Source organism: Macadamia integrifolia, unplaced genomic scaffold, assembly GCF_013358625.1.
Source record: "Macadamia integrifolia cultivar HAES 741 unplaced genomic scaffold, SCU_Mint_v3 scaffold1582, whole genome shotgun sequence".
Taxonomy (NCBI): domain Eukaryota; kingdom Viridiplantae; phylum Streptophyta; class Magnoliopsida; order Proteales; family Proteaceae; genus Macadamia; species Macadamia integrifolia.
Genome location: NW_024868266.1, coordinates 72,717 through 95,867, shown reverse-complemented (window position 1 = coordinate 95,867; position 23,151 = coordinate 72,717). Strand labels below are relative to the sequence as shown.

Below are 23,151 nucleotides of genomic sequence, written 5' to 3'. Positions count from 1 at the left end.
GAAGAGAAGAAGGACAGCAAAAACCGATGAACACTGGTGGGTAGCACCAGTGGGTAACCAGACCCACCAGTGTGACCCCCCAGTCTTACCTGGGCTTCAGAGCCTATAGGTGAGTAAGACTGCCGGGTGCTTAGACCCATCGGTATAACCCACCAGTCTTGACTAGGCTTCGAAGTCCTACCGATGGGTAGGACCAGCAAGTACTAGACCCGTCAGTAGCACCCATCGATCTTGAGTAACCCTTCGGGTCCTACTGATAGGTAGGACTAATGAGTACCAGACCCACCAATAGCACCCACCAGTGTGTGTCTAAGTGTTGTCTGCCTGAGCAACTTGCATAGGTGGGTCCTCCTACCCACCTGTATGACCCACCTGTGGTCAAAATGAGCTCCGTTTGAACTCAAACTCATCAACAGCCACCCATGTATTATTAAACGCATCGTGTCCATGTCGTAAATCATTTTATGATTCCGGGATGGACATATTATAAATTTCTTATCTGTGGTAGGTTTCAAGACTCTCGTCTGTGCACGCTGGATGTTACCCGTACCATGTGTGCATATTCTTTTACGAGAATAGGTAAGTGGGGAGAGGATGTTGATTTTAATTTTGGGAATGTTTGTTGCATCATCTTCATCTTATATGTCATCATGCCATCTATGAATGCCATCTTCATGCATTTTCTTGCATACAATAGGATGCATTTATGAATTGCTATGTTGAACACTTGTTTCTTGTTTTGAATTATAAGCATGAATTATTCAATGGTTGGATGATGATGATTAGTTGGGCACGTGATAAATTGCTAGACTAGTTGCCGTAGCCAGCTTGAAAACGAATGCATTGGTACACCGTGGAATGGGACACGGAAGTACTATGTAGTCATACTATCTCATATAGGAGCATGTGATTTATGATTGGCATTCCCTCGTGTTATGACCCTTCCCAACAGGGTTTAGGTGTTGGGTTATCACTGGGGGAAGCATCGATCACAGACCACCATGATGGTTAGAAGTACGCCTAGCTGATCATTAGGATAGTTGAAAACCTTAGTGATATATTCAGAGGGCTGAGCGTGCTGCATTTATTTTCTACTGTGGTTTGGCCATAATTTACTTTTCCAAGTACTCATGACCGGCCCTCTCCAATAACCCTATGAGCGTATCGTGGGATAGAGAACGTGTCTTGAACCCGAGGCATACACACACTGTGGTTGTGAGCAGCACGTAACCTACGACTTAGTAAAGTTGCTTATGTAGATAGGACTAAAATGAATCTCATGCATATAGGATCATTTGAAATGCAATTGCTTGCGTGAGTCTTTCTTCCCATTTACTGAGCTAGTGAGCTCACCCCTCATGTACACATCTTTTTAGATGATTTTACAAGACTTTCGGTAGAGGAACAAGTGTCAGGGTCCACTGACGAATCTCCAATGGAAAATTGGTGGGTCCCAGAGGGATTTGGTCATAGAGCCGGATGTCCATGCGAGAGTTGTGTTGCGGGGCAACAGTAACTAATTCCAAATGCAGTATTACTTTTTTATTCTTTTGGTATATTCCCCTTTTGTGCTCTAAATAATTAAATTTTTATTTCTTGTGTAATTATCGTGCCTATGGGCCCACATGTAAATATACTATGTATAACAATTTGGGTATCAAGAGTAAGTAGGGAAAATTACAGGTATATATATATATATGACAAGTTTTTCGTTGAATTTAATAATTATATTTTCATGTTATATGTGGCATGTTGTGTTGTGGTTACTGTATCAGATGATCCTAGTGAGTCTTGGGTTACCCGGAGGGAACCCGATCACCAGTCCGATTCTATATGAACGAGGCGTGACAAATATCCTAAAAGATAAATAGAGAAAAACAGACATAACACAAATACAAGTTAAGAAGTATAGCAGAGGAAATCTTGACGATACCCTGGTCCCAATAACTTGCCTAGACTGGCAAGGGCATTTAATTGAACAATGAAATGAATAAACTATTCCTAATCTCTTCCGAAGAGAATACTGATAGTGAAATTGGCTAAAAGCCATTTGGTGCTCTTCAAACACACGCATGAGAACAAAGATATTCCCTTGTGACTGTCCAAATTTTAAACTTTATATGGGATTAACACCATATCCATAAGCATGAACTAGAACTAAAATACAAGTCCATAATTTACTGCTGACTGAAATATTGGGCGGGATCTGCATCTCATGCTTTCAGGTATCTCAGAAACATAGTACAGATTCTATAATTGGATTGGATCCGATAACATTACGAATTGACACTTAGATCTATTTGGCCTCTTCATTTTATTGTCCTACTATCTACACATGATCTGTTGGGCCATTTTATGGAGTCTTTTATTCAATAAACCCCTATTAAAGAAGATATGGATGTCAACTGCTAAAATACACATATGCAATGGCGATAGGAATGGATTTAATGATGATAGAGACAGATTCAAACTAGTGGACTTCAGACTCCTAAACAAAGCCTGTTATGACAGAAGGTAAATTCAATTTGTGTACATGACAAGAGCCATAAAGAGAAAAACATCAATATTAACTTAAAATAGATAAAACCCAATAAATAATATGAGAACAACCTCATCTCTCCTGGTTTTCAAATTCTGCCCTAAAACAGAACCTTGAGAGAGAGAGAGAGAGAGAGAGAGAGAGAGAGAGAGACCTGCAAGAGCTGCCTGAGAGATGGGAGTGAGCTGCAAGAGCTTCGTGAGAGACGGAGATGTTAGGTTTTATGAAATAAAGGTTTTGAGGTTTTTATCAGGAACAGACTCTTTTTTTATTTCCCAAAAGATCATCTTAAAAGTGAAGTAACACCTATTACTTGATCCCCACTCTTGGGATGACTTCTTGGACTGATTCATTTCTTAGGCACAGAAATGGGAGAGGAGTTACCAAATGCTTTTTTTCCTATTTCTGTTCTAAAATGGAATCTAGAACAAAAAAGATCATATTGGGAGAATTACCAAACGGGCTCTAAGAAGTCTCACCTTTTATATCAGATCACATTTGCCTAAGGTATTTTTAGAATTTGACATACTCAAGGTATTTTTAGAATTTGACATACTCAAGTTATATTCACATTCACCAATGATTCTCCAATACAACATGAACCTATAAGTCTAGACAACATAAACATAATTATTATCATGGCTGTAGAAAAATAAAAGACTGTCGGTATAATGACTTGGTCTACAAACAGTTCATGAGTATTTAGACTATCCCCATGTTTGCATGTCAATGTGAATATAAAGCAACCTCAAATGGATTAATCATAATAAACCTATACATGTGCCCATGACATGAAATTTATATTTATGTAGAGGGGTGCGCCTTCCCTTTGAATAAGCAGATCTTCTTGCCCTTGCACCTCCCTTTACTCAAATGCTCTTGAAGTCCCAAAAAAAAATGAGTAGACAATGGGCAGGGAAATGTTGCTATAGAATTGGTTATTATGATCCCTTGTTCTGGGCTAAGATAGTCTCTAAGTGCTAGTGTGAAATTTACACTTATGTATAGTGGTTGGGAGGGCCTTGCAAATGATTGTTGGATAATTAACGAGATTTTATCAACACCAACTTTAGGATTCTCCCACCCTCTACCAGGTAAATACAGAGTCTTACTATCAACTTTTATTACTTGTACAATGTGTTAATTTTACAAATTGATTAATTTTTTAAACAATATATGATAGAAAAATATCACACAGTTGACTTTGGATATTCATCTACAATTGGGTTCTTGACGCATTCAAAGGGCAAAGTTACCACCTAAATGATTACAGAGGTAGACAATTAAGGATAATAGCAGAGCTATTTTACCATTGACACTCATCTGTTAGATTCATCATAGACCGTAGCTTTGGGCCGTTGAAAAAGAGTTTTCTAATACTAAGCAAAATATTATATTTTACACTTAAAATTTAAAGCATGATCGTCATTGTTTGTTTTGGCCTTCAATACTTTATTCAAGATGAAGAACTTGTAGACAAGAATTTTGCAGTGTATGGTGAAGATTGGATAGATGAGGACCCTTGGAGATGATGATGATATCCCGCCGAAGTATGGTAGTAGCAGCCAACATAATAGAGAAAAAGAGGTGGATGTCAATAGAGAAAAGATTGCAAGTGAATTAGCTAGTAGAGTAGGAATGGCCCAAATTTTATGATTTTCAAGCACTTTTAAAATTGGATGTAATTCAATGCTTGAGCTTTGAAATTTATGTTTGTTGTTTGATTTGGACATGATAAATAGTTGATGTGACATTTTTGTTGGGTTTATTGCGTGTTTATTTCTTACATTCATATTTTATTAATTATTACAATAAATTTTATTTCTAACATTAGTATTCTAGCAGAAATATGGAACGTGAAGGACCTATATATACATGTGGCCAAGGTCGCATGGTATTGAAACTTTCTCGTACTGACAAACACTCGGGGTGGTCATGATGATCGTCTATCACATTGGCAGTCTGCAACTTCCGTCTTGATTTCAATGGTCTCTCTCCCTCCCTTTGTTGTGCTTGCAACCTTTCTACCTTGGCTTTCAATTCATTTATATACGATACCGCGTTTGCAAGTAATGATGCCTTGTCCATATTTGACACATTTGGGACCACCGAGCTGAGTGTGTAGAAGCATTGGTTTAACTTCTCCCCCGGCTGCCGCTCCGCCTCCACGTGATTCACCAGCAAGTCTTGATTGTTCAATATAGTTTCCTCCCACTTTTGATTGGCTTCCTCTTTTCCGGTATTTCCGCCATTTCACACTTTCGGAGTCCGAATGCTCTGACTCAACCCCTGCTTGGGAACCGGACTTTATCTCGGTATCTGCGAAGGAAAAATTTCTGTCGGAGAGGTGAAAGGGGTTTGATCGATTTATAGTGGGAGAGAGTTGTTTTGATCGATTAATAAGGGAATACTGGGTTTTCTATAGGTATGGGAGTATTTTAGGTATTAGGAAAAAATAATGTTGGCTCAACAGTTAATTCAAACTGTGAGGCACGATAAATAGAATCTTTCCATTTAAGGGGAGGAGAGTGAAATTTAAAAAAAATGTGGAGAAACTTGATATTTAGCTATAGTTCAAGAGGGAAGTGATATTTCCTCTAATATAATTGACCTTTTAGTGAAGAATTCATTTTGTTAAGTGTGTTCCATAAATATATGGGTGCCATATCGATCGAGCCCGACTGTTTAAATTTTGGCCTATCCCGGCCCATTTAAACATACATTCATGGCATAGGGGTGTGAACCGATGGGCACCCGGCTAAGCAGACCAATTAAAGGCATTTGATATTTTCAATATATTAAGGATATGTTTTCCAACAAGTTTGTAAAAAGTTCTTTGACTGAGAACATGAATAAATGTTTAAATGGAAGTTCTCTTTTCGTGGTTGAAGCTTTTTTGGCTTTTTAATTTAGATTTGTGATGAAAAAGAACACGTACATGAGAACTAAGAGGGGGTGGGAGGGTTTAGGGAAGGCCTGTTTAGAGCCCGATCAAGCTCCGTTTAAAGTTAAACCCGGCTAAGGCCTTGTTAAACCCTGATTAAGACCCTTTTATGGTAGCCCGATTATAGCTCAAGACTGACTAGTCTAATTGTAAACCGTACCATACCCACCAAAATTAAGCTAAATGGACGTTCATGGTATAAGACTTAAAATTGATCAAGTCCGATTATGCCCAACTAAGCCCAACCAGTTGACACCTTTGATTCATGTTTCTGTTTTTTTTTTAGTGACAAAAAAACAAGAAGTTTCAGGTCTTATCATTAACCTTTATTTAAAAACATTCCCATAGACAGCACATATGATTATTTACTCCAAAGAATCATGAAACCCAAAGTAACCAATTCCACCTGGAATCAAAGAATTAGGAATAAGATCATTATCAATGGGGCCATTGAACCATGAGCGGTTGTCCTAAATCTCTCTAAGCCAATGACATGGAAAAGCACCCGAAATTCACTATGTTTCTTTGGTGCATATTACATAATGGTATTCCAACCAAAGACAGGCTTGGGAAATGGATGTCAATCCCTCTGGAATGCCCATTTTGTAATAGCGCTAATGAATCTCTAGACCATATCTTTCTCCATTGTGACTTCACCTTACACATTTGGCTGGCTAACCCCTTGGGCTTAGGTTGAATAATTTCTCCCATCTCACTTCACAATATAATACTGCATTTTTTCTCTCAGAAGGTCATATCACATGTGAATCACCAATGGGTATTTTTCGTAATAGCCATTACATTATATTTTATATGGAAACACAAGAATGAGGTTTTATTTTCTCATGTTTCCCCTAGACAATCAAGTATTTTGGTTCATATTAACTGTTGGATTGCGGATCTTGATCTATATAATGTGGTACTAACACCTCCTTCTTTCATGCCTACAGATGGTCCACCATGCCTGACTGCTAGCCCTACTCTCCCTTTTTTGTCTTGTAAAGTTCTAGTCTGCACTAATTCTTCTAACCTTTTGCACTCAGGTCAGCGATGGGCTTGGGGAATCCTCTCAAAGGGTGAGTTTAGGCTTGTGGAGTCAGGTGATACTGATGTTGATAACCCAGAAGCATGTGAAGCGGAAGGAATCCTCCATGGTCTCTTACAGGCAGAAGTAGGACATTGGGCGATCAACGAAGTTTGGTTCTCCAACCAAAACTTGATCCACCTCCTTCCACAGCCATCTAGGGGCACTTGGCCGCTGCTTTATTTCACCACTTTTTGTAAAATATTTTACTTATCCTGCTCGATCACTTTTGTATATAAAACCCTCAATGACCCGGCTGTGGCTTTGGTAAGGAAGTTGGCTACTGATTGTCACCCTACAATCGGCAGCCCTTCACTTGCTATTATAAGATAACTTTTCTATCTTAATATTACTCTTCTTTCCTTGATTTAAAAAAAAAAAAAAAAAAAGTGCCTGAAATGAGGGTAAACTGGTAATTATGCCCTTGCGATCCCGCTTTTATGGAGAGACTGATCTAACGGCCTTGAACACAAGGGCATTCGATGTAGTTAGACACCTTGCGGAGCACTCAATTGACATAAAACTATATAATGCTGAAATTCTAAAACTGTTCTTAGTTCTTTCGGCTCTCTCTTCCCCTCAGAAGTAATCAAGAAAATCCATTTCTGTGTTGTTGCTGTTACCTTCTGAAAGAAAAAGCGAAAATGAGTCTGGAGAGATTGCAGAGAATTTTCTCCGGTGCAAGTGGAATGGGGCATCCTCCTCCTGATGCTCCTCTTCTCGACTCCTCTGAGCAGGTTTACATTTCCTCTCTAGCCCTCCTCAAGATGCTCAAGCACGGTATAGTAATCCTTCTCTTTCTAATCTTTCTCGCTTTGTGTTTGGGCTAAATTTTTTGTTTTTTCTGTTCCTAAAGTATGAATTAGGTCTCTGGATCAATTCGGTTAAAAATATAGTTTTCCGACACTACGAGGAGTGTTTCCTTTTTTCGTTTTTTCTGTGAAGTTTTATGATGTAGATTTGGTCCAAATTAGGGTATTGGTTGTTATTATTATTTTTTTTTTGGGGGGGGGGGGGGTGTGTTTCTGAACCTTGGTGATTTTGGGTGGTTGATGGTGGCAGGGAGAGCCGGGGTTCCGATGGAAGTCATGGGTTTGATGCTTGGTGAGTTCGTCGACGAGTACACAGTCCGTGTTGTGGATGTTTTTGCGATGCCGCAGAGTGGTACTGGTGTCAGTGTTGAGGCGGTTGATCATGTCTTCCAAACTAACATGCTTGATATGCTCAAGCAAACTGGCAGGTTCTTGCTGACGACCTTTTGAATGTATTTTTGGAAAACTATGTGTATCGATAAAAATTTAAGCATTATTTGCTCTTATATTCCAATTGAATGTCTATGGTCTTATGTTATATATTTTGATTATGTCTACTTTGAATATCTCAATAGTGAGATTGTTCTAAATAAAAACAACTGACGATCACCATTCCTATCTGGAAACATGGATTTCTGTCATACTCTGCTTCTCTGTTAAATTTGGTGGTGTTTCTCTACTCTGTTTTTTCAATATGTGACCTGAGAGCTGAGTGAAAAATCTTGAATAATTGTGACAACCTTTTTCATCTTATGAGAAATATGTCTAGACTAGAATATGTGACCTGAGAGCTCAGTGAAAATCTTGAATAATTGTGAATTTTTTTTTCAACTTATGAGAAATATGTCTAAGACTTGAACATGTGAGCTGAGTGAAAATCTTGAATAATTTTGACTCCCCTTTCAGAATTATTTTCTATTGTGATCTTATGAATAATATTGCAAATGGGATTGTCATCCACTGGCTGAAAATGGTGTATATTGGAAATCCTTGTAATTAAGTAGCTATTTTCAGCTTCCCTTATGGCTGTATTAGTACTTGTTTCATTGCTACTCTCTATTTTTTCCCTAAATCATTCAGGAGTGTTACATTTGTACCACAGATTTAATTTTATGGCTGTAGTGATTAAAATGTAGAATTAAACTCTCATTCCATCTCATGATAGTAATAGCAATAAGTAATTGAACTAGTATTAGATAAACAGAAGAATCATTGTAAATAGAAGTGGTATAGCGAACTGAACTTGAGAAAATTTCAGAAAACAGCTCTGTAAACCTGAAGGAGAAAATTGGTATCTCGCTAACCAGATATCTGTTTGGTCTGAAAGTTGAGTTGAGGACTTCAAGAGCCTCTTCACTAGCTAGAAACACAATTATGATAAAAATTTCCTGTAGTTTGAAAGGTGTGACATGGTTTGGATACAGTTCTGGTCAGTGCTGGTGGAGACAGAGGGCTATGACATAATGGGTAAACAATCAATATGATTAAAATATTACAACACTGAATCATCCCTCAGTTGATTGCACAATTTTGAAGAAGTCCAGTTCGAGGAAAAACTAGATTTAGAACACTGCCCATGCTTGACGTGCAGGAAAACAGTAAACCTGATGTAGATCGAAGGAGGAAGAGCAGATGCCGGCAGCTAGCCTTTTTGGCTGAGTTTAGTCCAATTTGTGGGCGAGGTTTGGGGCCCATTACCACATGATATCTAGTCTTTGCATGAGGATACTGTTTGTAATTTTATTTATAATATCTTGAGATTAGTAATTTTCTATTTCTAAGGTTGTTGCTGTAAATAGGAAACCTATCACACTACATATGTGGTAGGATCCCATAGTTACTATTTTCCAGTTTCCTTATTGTACAAGGCAGCCCTACTACATGTGTAAGACTGTTTGACACTTTCTATTTTTCTGTTTTCATTTTCTAGAGGTAGTATTACCCTCTTTATAAACTGGGCTATAGGAGAGAGAGAGAGAGCATCATAGGAAACAAACTGGGCTATAGGATTAGCACAAGCTTTCTTACCGTTACGAATAGCAATAGGGAGGTTTAACTTAGAATGAGAAGATATGTTACCTAACTGAGGAAGGGGAAGCTCAGGATGTGGATCCAAAGAGGACTCTTGGCTAGTCTTCTTTGTCATTGTGTACACAATATTAGGTGTTTTCTCTGTACAAGGTACACTAGTATCAACAATATCCACAGTGTCAACATCATCCACCGCTTTATGTTTCCCAATATCAAGGGAAAAAGGAGTAAGAGGCAAGGGAGTAAGAAACAGAATGGCATCAGCAACTTTTACACTTTCACTTCCATTCTCCCACTGAAGAGGATGTTGAGGAGAAGGAAAGAAAAGAACAGACTCAAAAAAGGTGATATCTTTGGAAAGAAGACGCCTGCGAGAAGAAGGGTGGTAACACTTTTAGCCCTTGATAGCGAAAGAATACCCAAGGAAGAGGCATTTGAGAGCTTTGGGATCAAGTTTAGTGCGGGAGGATTTGTTAAATTGCATATAACAAACACAACCGAAACACCCTGGGAGGAGGAGAAAAAATTGAAGACTAAGTAGACAAGAGTACATAGGGAATTTGGGACCTAAGGATTTTTGTAGGCATGCAGTTGATGAGAAAAGTAGTAGTAAGACTGGCTTCGGACCAAAAGGTTTTAGGAACATGCATGCCAAAGAGAAGGCTCTTACCGACTTCTAACAATGACGATTTTTCCTCTCAGCTACCTCATTTTGTTGGGGTGTATCAACACAAGCAAGCTGATGGATAATTCCATTGTCAGTAAAAAAGTCTTGGAGTACTCCCCCCTTATCAAACCGGACTATTTTGATTTTGGTTTCAATTGGGTATAGACCATTTTATAAAAGTATTTTAATGCATCATAAACATCATTGATCACTTATCTATTTTGTAAGAATGGTCCAAGTACCACGAGAAAAGTCATCCACAAATGAAACAAAATAACGATGGCTAAACAAGGAGGTAGTAGGACAAGCTTCCCAAACATCAGTATGCACAATGCGAAAGGGAACAACAAATCTATCACCATGATAGGGATAAGATGAACGACAATGTTTAGCAAAAGTACATGGTTCATAATAAAATACATAAGAGGAAGGAAAAGATGTAATAAATAAGGTAATTATTTCCTCACAACAACAAAAGAGGGGTGTCATAAATGCTGATGCCAAAGTATCTCAGAGTCTATAGAATTAGTATTACTACGACCACATGCATAGGACTATGGTGTAGTAAAAAAAGATAACTGCGGCTCAAGACGTTAGAGGCTGCTCTCCTCACTTCCATTGCCAATAATCCTCTTTGTTACCAAATCCTGAACAAAGCAATGAGAAGGAAAAATGTGATACAATTCAAGGTTGTAGTCAAAGTGCTCACAGACAAAAGATTCAAGGTAAAGTTAGGAACATGAAGAACGAAATTAAGAAAAATGGAAGAGGTAATGGGGATACTGTCTTTACCAGAAACAAAGGAGAGGCTATCATCAGCCACCCGAACCTTATCCTTTCTAGAGCAAATGGAGTAAGAATCATAATAATGGGAGTTTTGTGGTTAGTGGCACCAAAGTCAATGACCCACTACGGAGTAGTGGGAAGCGCTGATGTGGAGACATGCATAACGGAAGATGAGGTATCCTATGAGATAGATGAGCTGTCAAGCTGAGACATAAGTCGGTGAAGCACTGTAATATCATCTCTAGAGAAGCACTGCAATATCCTCTATTTGGCCCTATTTTCCATATCTAAGTTTTTTTGTTGAATCTGAACTTGATTTGTGTGTTGAAGTTTATGATGGATCCTACTGGGACTAATTACCCTTTGCTAATTTAGTTTGACAACACCTTTCCATCATCACTGATCCGTCTTCTGAAGCTTCTATTATGGTCAACATCTTCTCACAAAAGCGGTTAGTATCATCCGTAACTTTTCGGAAAATCCGATCTGAGTTCCAATAATCCATACTCTAGTGTCTTCATGCTTCTCTCCAAAAGAGCCAAAAAAAAAAAAAAAGATTTTGGCTTTGATACCAATTGATGCAATCCTGGTTCCAAGAACCTTTGTTTCTCATTCAAATCTATTTAACGTTGATTACAAGTTTGTATTTAAAGAGAAAATAAAGACTATTAACTAGACTTTAAAACTGAAGTAGATTCTAAATCAAACTGTAAGACTAAAAAATGGAAAGGAACTCTTGCCTAAGTAAAATATTACAATATAAAGATAATCCAAATAATAAATCTAAATAAATAAATAAACTATAATTTCCCACTAGACCATAACTAAATTTAGAAATTCATTTCTAACGTGGCTCCCCAACGGGTTTGCGCTGGTTGCGATCCTGGTTCCAAGAACCTTTGTTTCTCATCAAATCTATTTAACGTTGCTTACAAGTTTGTATTTAAAGAGAAAATAAAGACTATTAACTAGACTCTAAAACTGAAGTAGATTCTAAATCAAACTGTTAGATTAAAAAATAGAAAGGAACTCTTGCCTAAGTAAAATATTACAATATAAAGATAATCCAAATAATAGATATAAATAAATAAATAAACTATAATTTGCCACTAGACCATAACTAATTTAGACCCAATTCATTTCTAACTTGGCTCCCCATTGGGTTTGGGCTGGTCCATGGAATTGCTCTTGGGTCACCTTAATGTCTAGCTTACATGTTTATTTATGGATCTCTTAAAATTTATTTCTACCTTGAATAAGAGCCACCTACTTCTATTTCGAATTGAAAAATCTTAACTAACCAATAGGAAGCAAAGAAATAAGTAAAACTAAATTCCTACTTGACAAGGGCAAACTCTTAATTCTATTAAATATAGAATTCAAACTAATGCTGGGATTCAAGTATTAGAAAAGATGTCAAATAGAGACTGGTTTCGTCTTTTTGGCTAAGGTCAGGCCAATAAATTCCTTCTTGGCTGCCCTGATTGGTCCGGCCAGTTGCCTCTCAGCTGAGGTTGGTCAGGCCCGCTTCTTCCCCTTTCCATGTGATGTTGCATGTGCATCAACTGATACAGTACAAGAAAACCCATTAGTTTCAACATATTTTTCAATGTAAATATTGAAGTTCTCAAAGTATTATAAGATAAATGTTTTGGGATTAATGATTTTGGAGTGAATCATCTACGAGGCACTAATGCTGACTGTGACTTCATTTTGCACTGAGAGTATCTGTTAGTACGCCATTTTAATAATGTTGATTTTATCTATGTTTCTCTTTGGTAATATTCTTTTTTTCCCTGGATAATTTATCTTTCAGTTTCCTGACAAAGGTCTAGCTTGTTTGCTATTAAATGTTATCTTGGTTAATCTGATTATGTTCATTCATTTTTTCTGCTTATTTTGTTGTGCAACATGTTGCAGGCCAGAGATGGTTGTAGGCTGGTACCATTCTCATCCGGGTTTCGGCTGCTGGCTTTCTGGGGTAGACATAAACACCCAGCAGGTAATTCTCAATTGTTCAAGTTGCTTTCTTTATCTCATGGAATAATATTTCTGGCCTTGTTAAATCGTGAGAGAGGGGAGTTTGATGTTGAATTAACTTTTGTCTTTGTTATTTAGTTATTTACTTTATCTTTGTTTGTAATTAGACTTTTGACTCTTAGTAGGTTCCCTACTAAGAGTAGAGTAGGTACTGTATTGCGAATAAATGTAGTGATACTAGACCATGATAGAACATGGCCTAGGATTTTCTCTCTCTTCTCCCTCTCTCTCTCTTCTTCTTCATAGATTCTGGTTTACTATTGTTAGAAACCCAAGATCTGTAACCAGTAACTTGAGAGAAGAAAGAAGAGAGAAAGAGATTGAGAGAGAAGAGAAGAAGAGAGACTGCAAGGAGAGGAGCAGCCGATTGTACTTGGTAGTCCCCTTCATAGTGTATTTATAATAATCAAAACCAATAACCTTACAATTAGAGACCTTGTGGAAATAAGAAACAGAAATCCTAATCTAACCAATTTAGGAAACAAAGCACTAGCATAAGTCTAGCCTAAATAGGAATCAATAAACCATAGATAAAGTCAATAACTAATCACGATATGGACAAACCCGCTTATCGTGACACATATTTTAACAACTATATTTGATAACATGGTATCAGAGCCATGAAGAACGAAATTCTATTTTTTTTGAAACCCTAGTTGTTGAAACATGAAAACTAGGGTTCTTGCATATGAAGCTTGGTTATTCTACTACTACTATTCCTGTGTGGAACTATTCTATCTTGTGGATAAATATTTTACCCTTTTTATGTAATATTCTATTTGATGGTATTTCTTCCCTGCTGATGACATTTCTTCTTCCAATCCTTCTCCTTCCTTATTTCCAGTTGCATTCCTACAGTGGTGAGTTGATTTCTCCAAGGTTATCAAGGCGTAAGGTGACCCAAGGCGATGGAGGATGGTAAAATCGAGGCGACACAAACAAAGCGGCGCCTTGATAACTATGGATTTTTCTATCGTGCCTTGCCCCTGCGCCTTGAGATTCTGATCGAAGGTTGGGCTTCCTTCCGTATAGGAGATAGACCCCAGAGTTTCAGACCTGAATCTGGGTTACAAATCAGCAACCTCCGCTGGTCTTTACAATGCCACCAAGCTTTGTTTCAGGTTGACGGTATGCTCTTGCTGTTAGATTTCTCAAGCTCTAACAACACAACAACTCAGCCTTATCCTAACTAAATGGGGTCGGCTACATGGATCCGTACAAAGCCAAAAAGAAAAGTAAAAGTAAAAGGAGGGGAGCACATAACAACTTACGAAAATCCCACCTAATTAGGGCCAGCTACATGCATTCTAGCCTGCCAATTAGCTATATTCAAGGTCATACTTGGGACAGATCTTAAATTGTGCATGTCTTTCCTCACCACTTCTCAAATGGCAATTTTGTCCTGCCCCTAGCTCTTTTAGCTCATTCAATTTGAATCCGTTCACTCTTCCTTAACGGTGCATCCCAAGGCCTCCTTTGAACATGGTCATACCATCTCAAATGACTTTCTCAGAGTTTATGTGAATCGAGGCAACTCCGGAATTTGCTCTAATTTGGTCATTCTTTACTTTATTCTTCCTAGTTTTGTTGCACATCAATCTTAATATCCTCATCCCTACTACACATAGGTTATCTATACGACGCTTCTTAATTGCTGAACTCTCCGCCCCATACATCATAGCCGGATATACAACGATCTTATAGAATTTTTCTTTAAGCTATGAAGGAATAAGTTAGTCACATAACACTCTAGATGCATCTCCCCAATTTTCATCATTTCGTTGTCCATTATGGTATGACTAAATTGCACATCATATACTTCGTCTTCGTTCTGCTTATCTTAAAATATCTTGATTTCAATGTTGATCTCCATGACTCTAACTTTGTGTTTATCCCTGCTTTTGTCTCATGCACTAAAACAGTATCATTAGCAAATAGCATACACCACAGAATCCTGTCTTGAATATTCCTGTTGAATCATCCATAATGAGCGCAAACGAATAAGGGCTTAAGATCCTTGATGTATTTGAGAGGCCTATGGGTATAGAATCTAACCTTAGAGTTTGAACCAAATTCGACTTTTATTGAAAGAGTATTATTGATTTGTTTGATTCCGCCAGTTGAAGGTTGTATGAGGTTAGGGATGGCTTCCCCTCCTCCACAATACTTGCTTCTTTAACTTACTTCCCCTCATTCTCTCCTTTAATACTCCCTACCATTCTTTTTACTAACTGCTACCCTCATTAATAAATATAATCCCCACTTGTCCTCTCTTAAGTTGCCCAATAACCCTCTCGAATTCTAATTTATTACAAGTTTACCATTACCTTGAGAACTTATGATAAATTTTGATTTTTCCATTTTTCCATCCCTTTGGTTCTTTTGATATATTTACAGTTCTGGCATTACATTTATTCTCTTGGCTACCAATTATTTGTGTATGTACATTAAAATCTAGTTGTTGGATTACCACCAATTTTTTCAGTCATATTGTTTGATTGATCACTACACCAGGTCAAAAGATTTGCCATATCTGATTAATTTTTCTTAGGTTTCATGGTAACCTGCTAGTGTGGTGGGCATGTTGTATATATTGCAAACCAGATGTTGGTTAAACTTAATATTTCGGAGATTATTGTTATTGTCTATGAGGAGCATTTGACCAGAATTTAGGAGACATCAGGCTTTCTGGTTTTTAGTTATTATTACTATTCTACACTATTTGTGTCATGCGTTGGAGTTCTTTATCTACTTTGATCTAATATGTTGCTCCTATTGATGCTATTGCGACTTGGGTCGATTATGGGATTTATTGTTATTTCGCAATGCTGGTTATTGTTGCCATATGACAATGGGTTATCCTTTAGGCACCTTGTGAGGGTGGGTCCCATATGTTGTGGGTTGGATTGACAAGGAAAAGGAAGGGAAGGAAATAATGGAATATGTAATTTTTAGTGGGGCTGGAATTTGGTGGGAAGGAGTAGAAATAGAGGTGGGGTGGGTTTCTATGGGGAAAGAGAGGAAATGTAACACCCCGACGCCTTTCGACTTAGCGTCCCTGCTGTGGCTCCACATACTGTCGGGGTCTGCTCTGATACCATTTGTAACACCCCAGCCCCATTAACCTTAGCATAATATTGTCCTCTTCAGTCCATAGGCCTTAAGGCTTTAAACGTGTTGTACCATGTTAAGGAGGCTAGAGGTTATCAATTAGCCCAACAATCTCTCCCTAGGCGATGTAGAACTAAGGTTTACACAACCTCACCGATCTCCCAGGCTGGTCTGGTATTTGTCGTATTCTTGGGTGTCACAATCTTCTCCCCTTCGTTACAACATCCCCGTTGTGGCCCCACACACTGTCGGGATCTGCTCTGATATCATTTATAACACCTCGGCCCCATCAACTTTAGCACAATATTGTCCTCTTTGGCCCATGGGCCTCAAGGCTTTAAAACGCATTGTGCCATGTTAAGGAGGCTAGAGGTTATCAATTAGCCCAACAATCTCTCTCTGGGCGATGTGTGACTAAAGTTTGTACACCCTCACCGATCTTCCAAACCCCCTGGTATTTGCTGTATTCTTGGTGGGGACAGCTCACCGATCTCTTAGGCTAGTCTGGTATTTATCATATTCTTGGTGGAGACACCTCACCGATCACCCAGGCAGGTCTAGTACTTGCCATATTCTTGGGTGTCACAAGAAATAAGAGGAGAGATATATAAACACAAAGCAACTTTCCCATGAATAATCCCAATTGGTAGGACTTTGGAAGTGAGAGGGGTGGGAGAACGTGAGTGCCACATCAGCAGATAACAATAATTGCATTTAAAGAACTTGTTTGGTAAGTTGCCCACCCCACTTATCTAAACACTCATGTTTGTGGTAGTTTGTGAGAAACAAGTACAAGTTTTCCACCATTTTTTACCTTTTTCTCTTTTCTCCATCAAACAAACAGGGCATTAGTTTTTCACCTGCATTATTTGTCCATTGTGGTGTTACACGTGAGCGGGAGATTAGAGTGATCATTTTATACTTTAATATTTTTATCAAGGAAAATGCTGGGTATGCTGGTGGATTAGCTAGGAATAAGACATGCTAGCATCTACTGACTATCAGATGAAACGTAAACGATCTCATCTGTTTGTAACCATTGTCTTACATAACCTGCCCAATACCGCCACTCCACAATCTTCCTTCTTCTTCTACCTTTCTCCTTCCTCTCGGTCTTTGACTTCTCTTCTTTTCCAAAAAATTCATCGATTCCCCACTGTCTCTCTCTCTCTCTTTCTCTGGAGACAGATGAGGCTACCAGGCCAGCAATCTTTGCCCAAATTGCAAGACCTCCTATTACTTCCGCTTCTACGAGATGGCAATGTGCAGGGCATTTTTTATTTATGAAGAAAGCCCCGATCACTGCCCCTCTTTCTTTCTCTGTTAAATTCTAGATGGCGTTTGTTCCCTTTGCGTCCTCCTATCTTGTTTTCCTTGAGAGAGAGAGAGAGAGAGAGCACATCAGATCAGATGAGAAAGTGTAGAATAACGAAGTTGCAGGGCGGTTGGGGACTTAAGCAAGGTGGTTGATCTAAAGATGCGCGGCCCATTGCCTGTAGGATGAATGAACGTAAGCTTCTGATGTCAATCTACCTCACTACTTCAATTTGTAGGCTGGAGTTTGGACACCCCTTAGTGCATGGTGAGGATGGGGATTGCAGGAAAAAACAGAGCAGGTGGGATTGCAAGAATGTTTAGGGTGGGGGGAATGAGATGAGAATAACCCTCACCTTGGCTGGGATGTTAATTAGCGGAGGGAGGGAAGGGATGCACGGTGGTGGTCAGTCGAGGGTGGAGGAGTTGGGATTTCGGTAAAAACAGAGGGTGAAGGTCGGCCTCTGATGGCGATGGCAGGGGCGGCAAGTTGCAGAGAGATGGACAGGGAGGAGAAAGGCAGAAGAAGGACTATTGAGCAGCGGTGTTGGGAAGGGGTGGCAAGTTGCATAGAGGCTGAAGAGGTGGGAGCAGCGGGAGGAGGGCAGAAGGATTTGAGATTTATGAGTAAGGGGATTGATAGAATTGAAACTAGATAGGGAGGAGGGAGGGAGATCCAGCATAGGGCTGGAAGAGGGAGAGAGGGCGGGGAGGAGATGAAATAGTTTGCAGGCTGGCCATGGGTAGTCAGACTCAGGTCAAGCAGCACACAGATCAGTTGCAGAGAGGAGCAGGGAGAGGGGAGATCAAAGATGTAGCAGCGGTGGATTGAAGGTTTGGATCTGTTCTCTCAATCCAACGGTTTTATTTAAGATGTCCAAATCATATGGTTAAAATCCGGCTAGCACATAAGATTCCAAGCTTATCCGCTAGCATTCCTATCCCTCTCCCTTTATATTATTATTTATTTGTGTCATCTGCTCTTATCATCAACAACTTATTTTCTTATGAAGATGGTTACTTATGTTTTCAGTAACAAGATTCTCATATGTGGTTCCTAGCAACCTTATCCGCATTTCAGTGGTTCTTTGCAACTGATGCTGCACTTTTCTCAGTGGTTTGCAGTGACCTATGCCACACTTTTTATCGGTGGTTCACAGCAATCTATGATGCACATTTACCAGTGGTTCAAAGTAACCTATGCTTCACTTTTACCAGTGGTTCACAATGACCTATACAACAACAACCACCATACCTTATCCAACTAAATAGGGTCGGTTACATGGATCTGATATGTTCCACAAAGTAAAAGAATTATAAGATAAATGAAATACAAGGAAGTAGAAGACGGTATACGAGGTATGTTTTAGTAGTAAAAATAGAAAAGCATCCCAGTAACATCCCCTAAAAGGGTCGGCTACGTGGGTCTCTATCTTCCACAAAGGTCTATCTACAGTCATACTAGAATCCAACCCCACCAATTGCATATCTTTCCTTACCACTTCGTCAATAGTCATTTTAGGTCTATCCCTACCTCTTATGGGATGCTTTATATGAATCTGGTCGCTTTTCCTACCCCAAGGTGTGCAATGTGGTGTTTTTTTTTTCTTTTTTTCTTTTTTGGAATAATGAAGGAGTATATGAGCTGTGAATTCAAGTGCTGAACAATAAAGCAAAAGCGTGAATTTTTTTTATTTATTTATTTTTTTTTTATAGTATGTCCAATGCAAAATGGAAAATGTATATATATATATAAGTAGCAAAATAGGGAAAGTAATTAGGTTTTTTTTTTTTATGCAGGGTATAATGAATGGGAAGCTATGGTGCCGATACTGTGATAGTACTTTAGTCTAATGTCTACTAGGCTCATTTTTTTTTGAAGGGTAGTATGCCTACTAGGCTCTAATCTACTAAACAAAGTGTATAACAATAAATCAAAGAGCAAGGTGTACAATATGATATGTGATATACGATTTTTTTTTTCTTTCAACAGTATGTCAAAATGCAATCAAGCTATGCAAAATGGAAATAACAAAAGAGAGAAACTGATTGGGTTTTCCTTACGATTCAGTCTGGTGTGACACATGAATAATTGTCCAATGCCAAACTGGAAGACTTGGAATCGTAGCTCGCACAGACGATTGGTTCGCACAGACAAAGTGTCCCTTCCGCTTAATAGACTTTTGTTGTGCAGCAGGAAGGGCGAGAAATCATGGATGGCTGAGACAGCAAAATCAAGGGTTGTTGGGAAGAAAGAGAGTGATAACAGAGCCCTACACAGGCCTATGAGAAGAAATTGAGAGGCAAGAGTGATTGGAGCAGGAGTTTGTGGCAAGGGATTTGTGTCAAAGAGGAGAGAGAATCTGAATAGGGGGTCAGTTGTAGGGGCAGGATCGATGGAGGAGCGCGAGATCGGTACAGGGCAGAACAGAGGATACTATCGTGAGAGACGATAGGATTGAGTGCTATGCATCAGTCAGGAGGAGAGATAGATGAGCGTCAATAGAGGGAATCGGAGCAGGACTTTGTGTCCTGGGCAGGTCGATGGAGGCAGGAGAGAGCTAGTGGAGAGAGAGTCAGATCAGAGCTTAGTGGCAGAGGCAGGGTCGACGGGGGAGGGCAGATCAAGATAGGGAAAAATAGAAGAATAGGTTCGGGAGAGAGAGAGTGGTTCGGGGAGGACAAAGGTTAGTGCTACTACCTACCAGGTACCACTTGGTTCAAGAGACTGCCGATTTCACTGCCGCTGCCTGAGGGGGGTGAGTGCTGCTGAGCTAGGGAAAGTCCGTTAGCAGATAGCCGCTAGAAAGAGAGTAGCAGAGAGAGCTAGGGAAGTACTCGTGAAAAAGGAAATCAGTGCAACATAATGACCTATGTTGCACTTTTATCTGTCTTCTTTGTGAAGATTATTGCTTGATTCTCTGAGAGAAGGGCTTATAATGTTGCTGTTGCGCTATGATATTTTGGCTTGCCGGTTGGTATTCTCTATTGCTTATTTTTCTCGTTGATGTCTTGATTTATTCAACATGATTTTTCTTTACCATTGTGCTGATGGCTGAAGCGCATATGGTGCATGGAAGCTGGTGTTGCTAACTACTGGTTTCTACATATGGTTATCTATTCAAGTTGGGTTCTGCTGGTTATGTTTATCTTTGTTGTACCGAGCTGAAGCCTAGGATATATATGCTCCAACTTGAGGGGGGGTGTTAAAAGTATACCGTAAGGAGAAGTCTTGGTCCTTGTTAATCTTGTGAGGGGAATTTGATGTTGAGTTGCCTTGAGTCTTTCTTATTTAGTTATTTACTTTATCTTTCTTTGTAATAAAACTTTGACTCTTAGTAGGTTTTCCCATTAAGAGTAGGTTTCACAATGCAATTTATGTAGTGAAACTAGACCACAATAGAACTACTGAATCCTATCGTGGCCTAGGATTTTCTCTCCCTTCTCTCTCTTAATAGATTCTGGTTTACTATATTTGATATTGTAACTCTTTCTATTGTATGTTGGCTAATTGGCCTCTGCCTTTCTGAACATGTAATAAGACTGAGCTTTGTCACTGGGTATCATCTTTGTATTTTCTTTTGTAAACACCTCATTTGAAGATGTTTGATTATTGCTGACTCTGCCATTTACTTTGATTGTGTCGTACAGAGCTTTGAAGCTCTAAATCAAAGAGCTGTAGCTGTAGTGGTAGATCCAATTCAGAGTGTGAAGGGGAAAGTGGTCATTGATGCCTTCCGCTTGATCAACCCTCAGACCATGATGCTTGGACAAGAACCTCGCCAGACAACTTCCAACCTTGGGCATCTAAACAAGCCATCTATTCAGGTTAGTGTGGCTAGATAGATACCAAAGTGTATAACTACTCTCCTTGAAATGATTATATTTCCCATATTTAACAATTTCCTATATTATGATGATATCAGGCCTTGATCCATGGGTTGAACAGACATTACTACTCAATTGCTATAAACTATAGGAAGAATGAACTTGAGGAAAAGATGTTACTGAACCTACACAAAAAGAAATGGACTGATGGCTTGACATTACAACGGTTCGATGAACACTCCAAAACCAATGAGCAGACTGTGCAGGTACTTGCGAGTTAGAACTTTGAAGTCGTATTTTATCTTTTCTGCACACTTTTTCAGCTTTAAATACGACATCCATTCAACTTTTGGTAACAGTTGGTTATCAAGAATTTCTGGTTCTATTATTTCTCTTGCAATTTCTCCCTTTTTGAAAAAGAAAAAAAAATTTAATGTCTTGTTTCTAGCATCTTGAACTCCATCATATTTATCCTTTTTTATTAATAAAAAATAAAAATTCCATCATCTTTATCTTGATCAGCTTGGCTGTGTTTGTGAATGATATCAGGAGATGCTGAACCTGGCCATCAAATACAACAAGGCAGTACAGGAAGAGGATGAGCTGCCCCCTGAAAAGCTTGCCATTGCAAATGTGGGCAGACAGGATGCGAAGAAACACTTGGAAGAGCACGTGTCCAACTTGATGTCATCAAATATAGTCCAGACTCTAGGGACTATGCTAGACACAGTTGTATTCTAAGAGAGCAGTTCCATTTCCTTGATAGCACGGTGATTCCTTTTGGACCAGTGCCCTGACATGGCCTTATGCTGTATGACTCCAGGAACCACCAGAGACGAAGAAAATCTTTGATCAAATGATTCTGGGTAGTTCAGTTTCACCATGTGATTCAATTCCGAAGTGTTCAAACTAGGAAATTAACTAAGCTTGTACTTTTTTAGCCGCCATATATTCTTCATCAGGTTTCAGATTTTTGTCTTCTTCTAATCAATTCAAGGATCAAAAGAGTAGTTGTGGTGGATACATTCTGCAGTGAAGGCGATGCTTAACTGAGCTTAGAACTCTGTGATTGCTAGCCTCTGGCACAGTATGAGGGAAATAAAAAGATGGCCGAAAATCCGAATTTGATTCGCATCCATTTAGGGGTATCTGTATCTAATCTGAAAGTATCTTCAAGAAAATAATTATCCAATCCGAATAAATAATTATTTATAATAAAAAAAATTAGTGAATTATAATTTCGAGGGTTCTTGAAGTTTTGTCAAGTTCTAGAAAATGAAGAAAAGAACTGAGACAATTGATAGAAATCCATGGATTGAGAGCAGAATGTATCTGTTAGAGGGAGGAAAGTTTGGGTTACACAAGTTAGGGCTGTAAATGAATAGTTAAAAATCCACATTTGTTTTGCATTCGGATCTGTTTTAGAGCTATTTGTATCCACTTAGAGCTATCTATATTTGATCAAATAATATTCAAATCCAATCACATCGTATCCGTATACATAGTATACATCCCTATGTATGTATAACTTTGTTGGATTTTTGCATGCATCTTTTCTCATCTTGGCCCATCAAAGGTTCAAAAGACAAAAAGTTGCATTCCGTGGAATAGAAGTGACAATTGTGAGGCTGGCAATGGTCACCCAGTTTTTTTTTGGTTAACCAAGGTGTCTAGGCTAGCTTACGCGCTCCTTGATTAATCCTTTGGAAGACTAGCGCAACAACCCACCGTCACGGTCTCCACTTAAATCACAGATGAACAGATGGTTAATCGAACCTGGGACCGTACGCCTATCCACACATATGTGTTGGATGATCAAATCACATAAACTGTACAAAGCTTGGGCAAATGACGCAACTACTTTGGCCATAGTGGAGTGTGAACATTCTACGCTATTATTTTTTTCCACAATTAAATGCTAATCTTATAATTTATCTTACAAAACCCTCTGATCACAAATATGGTTACTTTTTTGGGGGGAAAGATTCTCTAACC

The 23,151-nt window shown here is 38.9% G+C and overlaps 1 protein-coding gene across 1 annotated transcript; it reads left to right on the top strand.

Moving 5' to 3' along the window:
• Positions 1 to 7,112: 7,112 nt before the first annotated feature.
• On the top strand, positions 7,113 to 22,179 carry LOC122064250 (26S proteasome non-ATPase regulatory subunit 14 homolog). The gene is made up of 6 exons (XM_042627959.1): positions 7,113 to 7,347; positions 7,630 to 7,807; positions 12,784 to 12,865; positions 20,980 to 21,156; positions 21,255 to 21,422; positions 21,706 to 22,179. The coding sequence occupies exons 1-6, from the start codon at positions 7,212 to 7,214 to the stop codon at positions 21,895 to 21,897; spliced, it is 933 nt and encodes a 310-aa protein (XP_042483893.1). The 5' UTR covers positions 7,113 to 7,211; the 3' UTR covers positions 21,898 to 22,179.
• The last annotated feature ends 972 nt before the right edge of the window (positions 22,180 to 23,151 follow it).

What these genes read in the sequence shown, in the direction of transcription:
- LOC122064250 (XM_042627959.1), top strand. Translation starts at nt 7,212, where the DNA reads ATGAGTCTGGAGAGATTGCAGAGAATTTTCTCCGGTGCAAGTGGAATG. An exon ending in CCTCAAGATGCTCAAGCACG is followed by an intron (nt 7,348 to 7,629) that starts GTATAGTAATCC and finishes TGATGGTGGCAG; the next exon opens with GGAGAGCCGGGGTTCCGATG. An exon ending in TAGACATAAACACCCAGCAG is followed by an intron (nt 12,866 to 20,979) that starts GTAATTCTCAAT and finishes TGTGTCGTACAG; the next exon opens with AGCTTTGAAGCTCTAAATCA.